Source organism: Amblyraja radiata, chromosome 14, assembly GCF_010909765.2.
Source record: "Amblyraja radiata isolate CabotCenter1 chromosome 14, sAmbRad1.1.pri, whole genome shotgun sequence".
NCBI classification, from domain to species: domain Eukaryota; kingdom Metazoa; phylum Chordata; class Chondrichthyes; order Rajiformes; family Rajidae; genus Amblyraja; species Amblyraja radiata.
The window spans coordinates 25217989-25231202 of NC_045969.1; the positions used below are offsets into that span (position 1 = coordinate 25217989).

The window sequence follows — 13214 nt, forward strand, 5'->3', positions numbered from 1 at the left end:
CCGTCATTGCATTTTATGGAGGTGCAGCAGGCAGCCGAAATAAACGATTGCGATGAGGTAGAACGGGTAAAGCTGCTACTGATGACCCTAGATTCATACCTATGCAAGGCAGTGACCTCCAGGGAAGGGGGAAGACCTGAAACATGGGTAGCGGCACAGACAGCGGTTCTGGAGGCCATGGGGTTGAATCAGGGTAGTCCTTTCACCAGGGTGGGGGAGACGGAGCAGCAGGTAGCTGAGTCCCCGGACATGTTCGCAGACAGGCTGTGGGCAGTGTATGAGGGAGCGTGTGGGATGCCTTTAGATAGGCAGAATTTAGATGGGAGAACAGCTCACTGGCTGAAGTACTCTGGTGGCGAATTGCCTCCCGCGAGTTAGGGCAAGGGCCGAGCACTGGTTCGACCCAGCTGACCCAAACCTTAACGAGGCGGAGGTGATCAGGAAGCTCACCCTTGCATACCGCAATGGAGAGAGAAGTGAGGAGAAGCCCTTTAAGGGCAAGGTGCACGAAATAGTACCGGCACCCCCCAAAAGGAGGCAGTGGAAACAGGAAGGCAGCCAGACCTCTTCCGAGATGAGGCCGGTGTGCTATGGGTGTGGGAAGCCCGGGCACTACAAGAGGGAGTGCAGAAACTTAAGTAGAGCAGTGGGGGATAGGACCCCGGTAACAATAAAAATAAAAGATCTAATTACCTATTTGCAGTCAAAGGCGGGAGGGTCCGGACAGGTAGCCATGGCAACAGGCCAGGGTGCGCCCGTATCCGCACCACCGGCACCTTTATGACTGCCGGCGAAACAGCCCACATCCCTATGCCCGTTAGAGTGTGGCCCATGTGGGAGACCCTGGGTCAAGATGGAGGTCCAGGATGTGGTCGGGAGTTATCTGCGGGACATTGGTGCTTCCAGTAGCATTGTCCACACGGACAACCCCCGTACACCCCCTCTATCTAGTAGGGCACCCTATAGTCCACGAGGCGAGGGAAATCAGAGGGCGGATGGCTTGGCCAGGGAAGGAGCCAGGAGTGGGAAAGCATGGGACCCCTATGAGGAAGGACAGGTAGCTGCAGCCAGGGAGCAGCCTCGAGAAAAGGAGAGTGCGGGAGTGGTTTTGGCTCCGGACCTGACCATGGTCCAGGCACAAGACCCCATTTTAAAGGCTGCCTCAGCAGCCATTTGCAGGCAGGAGATGATAGAGGGACCGTATGGGGGTAAGGATCAGGAACAGACCCGGGTTGATGTGGAAACCATAGGGAAGCCAGGCGAGTCCACAGGTAGTCAGTCTGAAGTAGCCGGCTGTGTTCCAGGGCAAGGACTGGAAGCAGCGGAGAAGGAGGCTGACTCCAGCCCTCCGCAGGCAGGTACCGTAGACTGCCTAAGAGAGGCAGAACTAGCAGAAGCAGAGGAGATGGAGGTATCACCTCTGGTGTGGGAACCCCCGGTCAGACGTAGGAGTGACAGGGTCCCTAAACCCCCAGTAAGGTGGTCCCCATCCCTAATTAAACCTAGGGCTGGGGCCGGCCACAGGAGGGCCGGGAAGGAGAGTGGTCGAAACAGGGCACTACGGAGTGCGGCTGGAGGGAGCCCAGTCTCCACAGGGAACGTAGGGGTAACTCAAAACCCCGTAGTGCAAAAGGAGGTGAGGGGCAGTCAGGCCCCTCGACAGGAGGAGTTCTGGCCTGCACGGGAGGGCCCACCAGAGGGGTGGCCCCAGTGTGACGGGGACCAGTTATGAGTTGGCCACCCGGAGACGGGTGGCGTTGTATATAGCATTGGTTTGTGTGTAAGTAGATGTAGTGTTTGGTAATTAGATATAAGGTTTTGTAAATTGTACAGGGGAGTACAGGGACAGACAGTACGGGATCGAAGGGATGTACTGTGGAAAGGTAGACCACAACAGACAAATCAAAACCCCAAATGCCATTTTAGGCGGATAGCTTTGTGGAGGCAAGGAGGCGTTTTGCTTTGTTTTCCAGATAAGTAGCCCCGCCGTATGGATGATGGCAACGATGTGCCTCCGGATGTGCGCGGCGCGTCGCGGGGTCACGGAGGAGTCCATCGGATTTGACTGAAGTGCGGTTACCCGCGTGGTGCCCCCGCGAGACGGAATTAAAAGACATGTTCCAGAAATTCCACAACCTGGATTTTGGGGACATAGACATAGAAGAGATGTACCGCGGGGGAGGGGATTTCACTTTGGGGTCCGGTAGGCAAAGACGAGGGGTGGTTAATGACGGGTTTACAGCATTTAACACGGGGACATCTATTATTAATAGCATGGACAACGTAGAACTGGCCTTGCAGATCAATCAGTTGAAGGGCCAGTTAAGAAAGGTTCTGGGGGAGGAAAATGCGGTGGTAGGATCGGGACTGCACGAAGAGGTGGCAATGACTCTACATCTAAAAGAAATCATAGCACAATTGGAGACACATGCAAAAACGATAAACGCTTTGATTAAAGAGGACCGGAATGCGTCCGATCAGGCTGCACAGAATGAGGTGTGTGGGCTGTATGGTGCGTGGTTGTTGGGGGAGGGGAGGAGCAACCTGGAAGACCTGAGGCAAGGTCGGGTCCCCTCCTGGATAAGCAACCAGCACCTAGCAGCGCTACACCCTTATAACAGCACTTTGAGTCCTTGTCAGCTTCGTGTGGCCTCCGAGGCCTACCCGGTACCGGTGGATTGCGGAAAATCCAATCACACCATAATGGGAGTGGTCGTACGAATCCCGGTAATGGGAACCTCGGCACGACCAGCTCCTCTGTACCGAGTGGAGAACGTGGGAGTTGTTCGTGGGGGGGTGCATATTCGCTACGGGAAGGTCCCGCCCTATGTCATAGTGAGGGAGCAAGCTGTGACAGGCATTGACCTTTTGGGTTGTCGGAGCCGGGGAGCACAGGTAATCCTGTGTCCCCAGCACATGGGCGCTGAGGCTAGGCCTCAGTGTGGGTTCAGGACTGTTGGGGCACAGCCTATAAACTGCACCATGGAGGCGATGGCGGCAGACCATGTCCCTCCACAGGTGGCGTATATAGGCAGTGGGACGTACTGTGTCACCACAAGTGCCCAGCGGTATCAGCACGGATCACAGCTGTGGTGCCCGATACCGCACAGCAGCTTCTGCTTTAAACCCAGGGCAGAAGTCCATGTGGCACAGCAGCGAATATTACCCATCCCGGAACCTTCTTCGGTTCACCTCTCGGTACGAGAAAATGTAACTGACTTATTTGACTATGTTGCCCATTTTGGGTATGATATTCCCCCAGTGAATGAAAAATTAAAAGAGTTGCTGGTGGCGGTCGAGTTGTCGCACAAACACTTCTTCTCCCTGGAACAAAAGACTCTGGATATCGCCAGGGAGATCGAAGAGATCAAGTCTCCCAGTTGGTGGGACCTGGAGTCCTGGATCATAGTACCAGCATGGGTCCGCATCGTGTCCCATGTTCTGATCATCTGCCAGATGATAATTGTGGTGTATTTGCTATGCATTAATTGCAAATTTAAAAGGCGGAGGAGGATGGCCAAATTACAACAGCTGGTAAATCGAGCCGCCCGACGTCACCATAACGACACCCCATCACTGTAAAATGTCTGTACTCTAGTGCAATAGTTTTTGTACATAAGTTGTAATCCCTGCATTTTCAGGGAATGGTCGTGAGGGTACTGTATGGTTTGTGGGATTGATGTAAAGTAAAATGTGTATAGTGTAAGTTAATGTGCTTCGAGGGCCTAGTTTAGCGATTAAGGGGGCTTTCGGGGTACATAATTTCACCTTCTCACCAGGAGTGTTTACAGCTCTTGAGGCTGGAAGATTGCCCACTAACTTTGTCAATCGACACGGTCCGTGCGAGCCTGGACGTGTCGTAGGGGCATGTAAGTTATTTGGGCAAATCCTCCAAAATTATGGAAGAAATTGAATAAGCACATGGATATCTTAAAAGACAAATTTGCTGGCTGCAACGGAAAAAACCCCCTCCAATACACATCAAGAATCAAACCCGTCTGGCCTGTGGACTTGGACATCACACAACGGTGTGAACAGGGAAGGCTGAGACGGAGATAACGAGATTCTCTTGGATACACAAAGGGAGGAACCAAGCTTCAGCAGACGGTGGTAAACAGGCCAGCACAAGCACAATCACCATCGGGGATGATAACGATCAGGCTGAGGGATCATGACATCAGCAAACCCCTTATCATCGGAAGCCTATTGTTCATGCCAGATCGAAACTGGGAAACATCAAAAGAACCCCTTCTATCCAGAGGACCACCTGGGGGTTTCAAAGGAAGCTCAGGTATAAAAGCCGAAGTCAAGCCAGAACTCTCTCTCTCTTCCTGCTCTTCCTGCTCTGCTGGACAGCTCGTGGGCCTGCATCGACTTCGCTGTGAGTATCCTGGTGACCTGGTCAATTTCCCGAAATAGGAGGTTGAGGGGAGAAAGGTCAAGGGGGAGTATGCTTGCAAGTAACTTGTGTTAAAGTAAGTTTTACGACGTGCCCGATAGTTTTCGTCCATAGTTTTAGTTTAAAGCATAAGTTTAGCCACGCATTGTGTAGTGTTGGTGAGATTCGATTTCTCATTGTTTAATAAAGCCTGTAAATTTTAGACTTGCTTTGAGTCCATCTTGGTTTCTGTTTTCTCTCATCGGCACACTCTGGTCAATTCAACCTTTTATCATATCCCACCATAATTCCGAGGTCTAGAACCTAGGGGAATCCTTTTGTGGAGTAAAGGGAAAAACAAAACCCCTACATAAGTTAAACACAGCATTTAAATAGTAAATATCTATTTAGTTTAAGCTATTAGATGAACTACTTATAGTACATGCTTGGTTGTTTTTTCTTCAAATATATTATCCGGTTCTGGCCTGTTCTTTCTCTTCCATAATACTATTTCCTAGGGAACGGAGCTAAATGTAATCTACATCTACGGAAGGTTACCTAAATTCTTCCACCATTCGGTGGTTTCACACGGTATTTTTTAATACTGTGTTTTCATATTATTTATGTTATTTAGCACTTTTTTTGCTTTTTCTTTATTGGGCACATTTCTTTGGGATATACCTACGGAGTTCAACAACTGGGAGCACCCACCCAACACCCAGAAGGTTAAGGTATTGTGTTGCACCATCTGAAATAAAGGAACCAATGTAAGTTACAATGCAAGACGACCCTCTAAAGAAAACTGGAGGAATTACGTTTTGTAGCTGGAATATTAGGGGCACTAATGAGCCAATTAAAAGGGGTAAGATTCTTGCCCAATTAAAAGCACTCAATGTGATATAATATTTTTACAGGAAACACAGCTGAAAGTTCAAGCTCAGACCAGGCTGTAGGCCAATTGGATCGGTCATATCACTTCTCCTATCTCTCTAAATCCAGAGGTACTGCAATTATATTTCGTAAGGGCATACCATTTAAACATAAAAACACCATTGCAGACAAAGAGGGGAGGTACGTCATAGTCTCTGGAGAGATACATTCCACCCCACTTACCATGATAAATATTTATGCTCCTAATTTTGATAACCCACAATTCTTTAACAAAATCTTAAATATAATTTCTGTCCAATCAGCAAAACGTGATAATCGGGGGAGATTTCAATTGCGTTTTGGATCAATACCTTGATAAATCTGCCCAACAAAAGAGACTTAATATAAAATCAAAATCCAGTGAACTTTTAAATACGTATATAAAAAACCTAAATATAAGACGTATGGAGGATTGCAAACCCTGCCGGAAGAGAATACTCCTTCTATTGAACAGTACATAAAACCTATACACGTATTGACTACTTCCTAGTGGACAGGAAATTAATACCTTTTACAACTAACCCTAAATACCATAATAGTATCATTTCCGATCATTCTCCGCTAACCTTCTCCTTAAAACTAGAAGGAATGTCTAATAAAAAAATCGTTCTGGAGGTTCAATCCTCAAATACTAAACAATCCGGACTATTGTAAATATTTAAAACAACAGATGGAACTCTTTTTTGAGACCAATGATACCCCAGACATCTCGCCCTCCCTATTATGGGAATCTTTTAAGGCTTTTATTAGAGGTTCAATTATTTCATACCAAGCTTATCAAAATAAAAAGAATAGGACGGAACAATTGCAACTAGAAGAACAGATTAGACAACTTGATTTAGAAAACGCGATAGATCCAACTATAGATAAACACAACAAGATGGCAATATTGAAATTTAAACTAAACCAAATTTTATCTGCAAGAGTTATCAGAATATTTCAAATTACAAAACAGGAAAATTTCGAATTTGGCGACAAACCACACAAACTTTTAGCACGCCAGCTGAGAAAAGTTGAAAAGGACCAGACTATTCTAAAAATTAAATCAGATAAAGGTGAACTGTTAACACTTCCAAAAGACATTAATAAAAGATTTGCCCAATTTTATCAAAATTTATACACATCCAAAACATCAACAGATAGCAAAAAAATTTCACACTTTCTGGACAACTGTAAACTCCCAACACTTACCCACTGGAACAAGAGGAATTAGGAGCACAGATTTCAATTAAAGAAATAGAAGAGACAATCAACTCACTGAAGAACGGTAAAACACCAGGACCAGACGGGTTCCGTAACGAATTTTATAAAAGATTTCACGAGGTAATTTCCCCACGTTTACACGAGCTTTATACATACGAATTTAAAGAACAGACATTACCACAAACACTAGCTGAATCAACTATCACACTTATACCCAAAAAAGATAAAGATCTAGAAGACCCCGGTTCATACAGAGCAATTACCCTGCTAAATACAGATCAGAAAATATTAGCGAAAACTTTGACAAGAAGATTAAGTAAATACGTTAATAAATTAATACATTCGGATCAAACGGGGTTCATACCCAAGAGACATTCATTTAATAATTTGAGACGCCTTTTTTTACATAATGTACTCACACAGAACTAAAGAAGAAGACTTATCAATTATTTCATTAGATGCAGAAAAAGCATTTGACCAAGTAGAATGGAAATACCTTTTCGCAGTACTGCAAAAATTTCAGATGGGAGAATTTTATTTCATGGATAAAATTATTATATGATAGGCCGACTGCCAAAATACTGACCAACCATATACTTTCTCAGAAATTTCAGCTATCCAGGGGCAATAGACAGGGATGTGCATTATCACCCCTGTTATTTGCCCTTGTGATTGAACCCTTAGTGGAAAGTATAAGAGTACATCCGAACATTCATGGCTATAATACTAAACACTCCAATAATAAAATATCATTATATGCAGATGATGTATTATTATATATCACCAATTCCCAAGTTAGTATTCTAAATATATTAAATCTTATAGAGGAATTTGGCTCCTTCTCAGGATATAGAATAAACTGGAACAAAAGTGAAATTATGGCAATAAAACCTCAAGAGCTGATACACCTTTTAAAATTCCCTTTCAGAATTGCTACAGAAAATTTTAAATATCTGGGTGTTCAGGTAACCAGAAAATATACTTCTTTATTCAACGCAAACTTTCCGCCTTTAGTTACCAAATTAAACGCTCCTATTCAATTCTGGAAAACACTTCCGATGTCTCTAATAGTCAGAATAAATGCCATAAAAATGATTTTCCTCCCACAAATTCTCTATTTATTTCAATCACAACCAAGTCTGTTCTTGACCGGTTTTGGCGATCTGTGCTGCGATTTCTGAGAGAACGCCGCCACCTACGGCCGTTATTTTTGGCCACCTCGCTCAGAGCCCCCCTCCGCCGCATGTGTGCCGAGGATTTTTCCAGTCGATGCAAAATGACAGAGATATTAATGATTTTACAAAATTCCCCATTCTCTCTGCTGCCCCCGCTGGCGGCAGGGGGGGATGGACTATAAAACCAGGAAGTGGTGTGCCTCAATTAGTCTGCAAGCTGGAGGAAGGCAGAGGGTCACGTTTCACTGAGCTGTGAATAACACTGAACACATGTCCACACAACTGTGAGTAAGTACCCTTAATGTGGTTTGAAAATGAAAATATGGTTAAAGTAAAAAAGCACTGCCTGCAAATGGTTGTTTGGGGGGTTTGGGTTGAAATAAAAAGGCACTCTCTCTCCCCCCCCTCTCCTCTCCTCTTCCCCCCCCCCCCTCTCCTCTTCCCCCCCCCTCTCCTCTTCCCCCCCCCTCTCCTCTTCCCCCCCCTCTCCTCTTTCCCCCCCCTCTCCTCTTTCCCCCCCCTCTCCTCTTTCCCCCCCCTCTCCTCTTCCCCCCCCCTCTCCTCTCCCCCCCCCTCTCCTCTTCCCCCCCCCTCTCCTCTTCCCCCCCCTCTCCTCTTTCCCCCCCTCTCCTCTTCCCCCCCCTCTCCTCTTCCCCCCCCCTCTCCTCTTCCCCCCCCCTCTCCTCTTCCCCCCCCTCTCCTCTTCCCCCCCCCTCTCCTCTTCCCCCCCCCCTCTCCTCTTCCCCCCCCCTCTCCTCTTTCCCCCCCCCTCTCCTCTTCCCCCCCGCCTCTCCTCTTCCCCTCTCCTCTCCTCTCCTCCCCCCTCCTCTCCCCTCCCCCGCCCCTCCCCTTCCCCCCCCTCCTCTCCCCCCCCCCTCTCCTCTCTCCCCCCCTCTCTCCCCCCCTCTCCTCTTTCCCCCCCCTCTCCTCTCCCCCCCCCTCCTCTTCCCCCCTTCTCCTCTTCCCCCCTTCTCCTCTTTACCCCCCCTCTCCTCTTTACCAACCCCCCCCTCATCCTCTTCCCCCCCTCTCCTCTCCCCCCCCTCTCCTCTTCCCCCCCCCCTCTCCCCTTCCCCCCCCCTCTCCTCTTCCCCCCCTCTCCTCTTCCCCCCCTCTCCTCTTCCCCCCCTCTCCTCTTCCCCCCCTCTCCTCTTCCCCCCCCCTCTCCTCTTCCCCCCCCTCCTCCCTCTCCCCCCCACTTCTCCTCTCCTCTCCTCTCCCCCCCCTCCTCTCCTCTCCTCTCCCCCCCTCCTTTCCTCTCCTCTCCCCCCCTCTCCTCTCCTCCCCCCTCCTCTCCTCCCCCCTCCTCTCCTCCCCCCTCCTCTCCTCCCCCCCCCCCTCTCCTCCCCCCCCCTCCTCCCCTCCTCCCCCCCTCCTCTCCCCCCCTCTCCTCTCCCCTCCTCTCCTCCCCCCCCACTCCTCTCCTCTCCCCCTCCTCTGCCTCTCCCCCCCTCCTCTCCTCTTCCTCCCCCCCTCCTCCTCTTCCTCCCCCCCTCTCTCCTGCTTCCTCCGCCTCTCCTCTCCCCTCTCCTGTCCTCATCCTCGTCCCCCTTCTCCTCGTCCTCCCCCTCTCCTCTCCTCCCCCCCTCCTCGTCCTCCCCCCCTCGTCCGTCTCCTCCCCCCCCGTCCTCTCCTCCTCACCCCTTCCTCTCCCCCCTCCTCTCCTCTCCCCCGTCCTCGATCCTCCCCAGCCATCCATCTCCTTCTCCCCCCTCCTCTCCTCTTCCTCCCCCTCCTGGTCCTCGTTCCTCGCCCCCTCCTCCTTCCTCCCCCCTCTCCTCTGTCCTGCCCCCCCTCATCCTCTTCCTCCCTCCTCCCCCCTCGAATCCTCGTTTCCTCCCCCCTCTCCTCTTCCTCCCCCCTCTCCTCTCCCCCCCCCTCCTCTCCCCCCCCCCTCTCCTCTTCCCCCCCCCTCTCCTCTTCCCCCCCCCTCTCCTCTCCAGGTCTGCACTTGGTCTAAAATTTTGCACTTTGCACCTAAAATTTTTTTTTTAAATCTTGATTCCCGGATTACAAACTTTATCTGGGATTATAAAACACATAGAATTCATAAACGACTTTACGAATCTGGAGACAAGTAAAATCAACTTTTAAACTAAGAAATTTATCTCTTCTTTCACCAATAGCTAATAACCCGTCGTTTAAGCCATCTATTATAGATAAAACATTTACTTATTGGGAAAAACTAGGAATTAAAAAGCTTGGAGATCTGTGCGAGATGAGAAATCTCCTGTCATTTCAGAAATTACAGTTGAAATAGTCTGAAAGGTAATCAATATTTTAGATATCTTCAAATTCGAGATTATTTGAAAACATATACCCATGATTATCAAACTGTGCTGCCAAATATATTAGACGAAGGTATGAATAGAAACTCAGAGCCAAACAATCTAACATCATACTTGTATAATACCCTTCTAAATATAGAAATTCCATCGTCAGACGCAATTAGAAGAGAATGGGAAGAGGAATTAGGCCTAAAAATTTCCAAAGACAGATGGGAAAAATATCTTTTATATATACATAATTGTTCGATTAATGTTAGACACATTTTAATCCAATTCAAAATACTACACTCTACTACTCAAAGACTAAACAGAATAAGATTTTTTCAAATGTATCTCCTATTTGTGACAAATGTCTCCTTCAAGAAGCAACTATAACACATTCCTTTGCCTCTTGCATAAAACGACATAGCTTTTGGAAAGGAATCTTTTAAATTTTCTCAAAAACATTAAAAACAAAACTGGACCCCCATACGGAACTGATTATTTTCGGAACAGGAGAAGCCTGCACTGAGCTATCAATATTTCAAAGACGTTTCCTTAATTATGGCCTGATAATGACGAAAAAACATACTTACATTTTTGAAAAATATATCTGCCCCTACTCTTAAAATGTGGATTACAAACATGTCTGAGACGCTCCACCTTGAAAATATGAGACTTGTCTTAGCAGGAAAATAAGAGCAATTTTCGAAGACATGGATTCCATTCATTGATTCATTACAAGGATAGTATGGTGCAACACAACTTGGGAATTAAACCGATTTACGGACTGGATGATGGATGGGGAGAGAAATGAAGCAGGTATATCAACACTTTTTGTTTTTTTTTTCCGTTTTTGTCTTTTTATTTCTTATGTTTTTCCTATTTCTTTTACTTACTCACTCTTCGACCACTCATTTGGTAGTTTAGGGGATCTATTCTTACACATTCATTTTCTCTTTCATTTTCTTTCTTTCTTGCTCTTTCTCTCTTTTTCTATTTCATCTTTGCTAAAATTAAAATTGAAGTTGTGCAATAAATGTAGTATGTCATATGCCGCGGTTTATACTTTTGGACACGGCTTCTAATAAAAATATTTTTAAATTAAAAAAAAAAAGTAATTCCAAACTCTTATGAGCAAACAAATTATGACACAAGCAGCATAATAGAGTCATTAGGAAGATGATCTAAAGTTTGGCCTAATAGCCCTGTCTCACGGTGCGAGCTGATCCACGAGATACCCCGAGTGAAAGACTCGTGGTTGTGTACGAGATTCAAGTGTATGATCAAGAGTTTAACCGAGTTCCCACGGGTATGACAAGTTTGCCGTTTACTTGTCATTTCTGCGATGTTCCAAGTTCGTCTCCCAAGTTACTCTTGAGCCAACCCTGAATGAAGGTCTGTTAATAAGCAACTCTTTGTAGACAGATGAAATGACAGCAGCATTTAAGAGGCTTTTTAGGTACGACATGAATATGCAGGGAGTGGAGGGATATGGATGACATGTAGGCAAAGGAGATTAATTTAGCTTGGTGTGTGCTCACACAGTCAGTACGCTTGTCTCCCGTACTGTCACCTCAACCCATCCCTCCCTCCCTCCTCCTCCCTCTCTGATTATCCAGTGCCACATTTCAGTCAATTTAGAAGCAAAAAGTGGTCAAGAAATGTGGTGGTGGCATGTATCTGTGGCTCAGGCTATCTGACGATTAAAACTATGAAAAATAAATCAGAATATTAAACTAATTAAAACATTAATAAAATCAAAACAACTATGCCATTTCCAATCCAGTGCATGTTATTCAGGTAGAATGCCCAGAATCATCAATAAGGAATTGCCACAACTTTGGATTCCTATGAGGGATTCCATGAGAATCATAATGTTCGATTCCAGTCAGTAAGTAAGAAAAAAAATGTAGAAACTTCAGACTTAAACACTCGTTCATGTAATTATAGGGATCTAAACTTGCTACAGTTATGGTGGGAAATGTCAGCAATTACAGGTGAAACTGCCACCTTGAAAGAGCTAATAGTCAAATCTAATAGTCAAATCTAAAATTGAGTCGTTCTTCGACAAAAGCATGCACTAGATGAACAAAAGAATGGCTCTGTGCCAATTCTGAATGACTTTGTAAATTATATGAAACACAATATGGAGGACAGGCAGCCTGCAGTAATAACATGTGCTTCTTCAAGGCCATAAAGAAGCCAGGATTGAAAAATAGCTGACATTCCAAAGATAAGTAATAACTTGTCATTGGACGAGCTCAATTTGGACCCAGCTTTCCTATATTGTGAAAGGCTACAGAATCTTTCAGTCATGCCATATTCAGACTTAGTAGGAGTGTTTTACTGATAAGAAAAATGTATAATTGTGCTAACTCGCCTTTGTTCTGTGAGCGGGAGCACGAGAAGCACTGAGCAATGTTTGTGCTCATTGTAATCTTGCCATTTTCGTCTGACGATTTGATTAAAGATTACCATGGTCTACCTTCAACGGTTGTTGCTATCTGCTTTTTAAGAAACAAACTCACAACCTTTGCCCGGAACATCCATCCCATTTATATAGCAAATTTAGAATATATTGCTAACTATGAGAATTTGTTTCAGCTGTGCAGCATGTATAAGTGTTAGAACATCATATTAGGAGTAAATCACACTTTGCTTACCTCAGGAAATTCAGTACAGGAAGATATTTTAATTTTGTCCAGAAAAGGAAGAAAGCTTTTCAAATAAATGTTTTTCACCTAAAAAATGGAAACACAATGTTCATTAAAGTACATCTGGGGAAATTGACATATATAGTTAACTCAATGGTGTTGTGAAAGATAAGTATTTCCCTTTCCCACCACAGGATGAAATTCCATTACTACTCCTCTTTTCAAGTAATTGTATTCAATGTAAATCCTAACTCGGTATGACCCAATGCCAAAATATCAGTTGATTAATGTTCTTTATTTTTATTGTATGGCTGTATGGTGATCACATTTCACTGTGCCAACTGGCACGTGTGACAAATAAATGTATCTTGTATCTTTTATCTCCTTAGGACCAATCATTCATTTCTTGTGCTTTAAGGCTCTGCCCAGATAACACTCCTAATCCCATACCTAGCACGTTTTATGTACAATATTATACATGCTGTAAAACACGTTAAAAATGCCATCTTATGAATTTCCATTTAAAAATGTAGTTATATTTGGAGTTGCATTAAATTAGACAATTTAAAATAGGGCTCTTCAATAGATTTGTTCGTCATATGAA

General features: G+C 45.6%; 1 protein-coding gene across 2 annotated transcripts in view; it reads right to left on the reverse strand.

The window, feature by feature from the left end:
* The window catches only part of rb1 (RB transcriptional corepressor 1), a 189878-nt gene that overhangs the window by 135304 nt on the left and 41360 nt on the right, over positions 1-13214 (reverse strand). For both annotated transcript variants that reach the window (XM_033032834.1, XM_033032835.1), the window contains one exon: positions 12620-12697. In XM_033032834.1, the coding sequence (XP_032888725.1) occupies positions 12620-12697 (78 nt within the window). The remainder of the gene's footprint in view (positions 1-12619; positions 12698-13214) is intronic.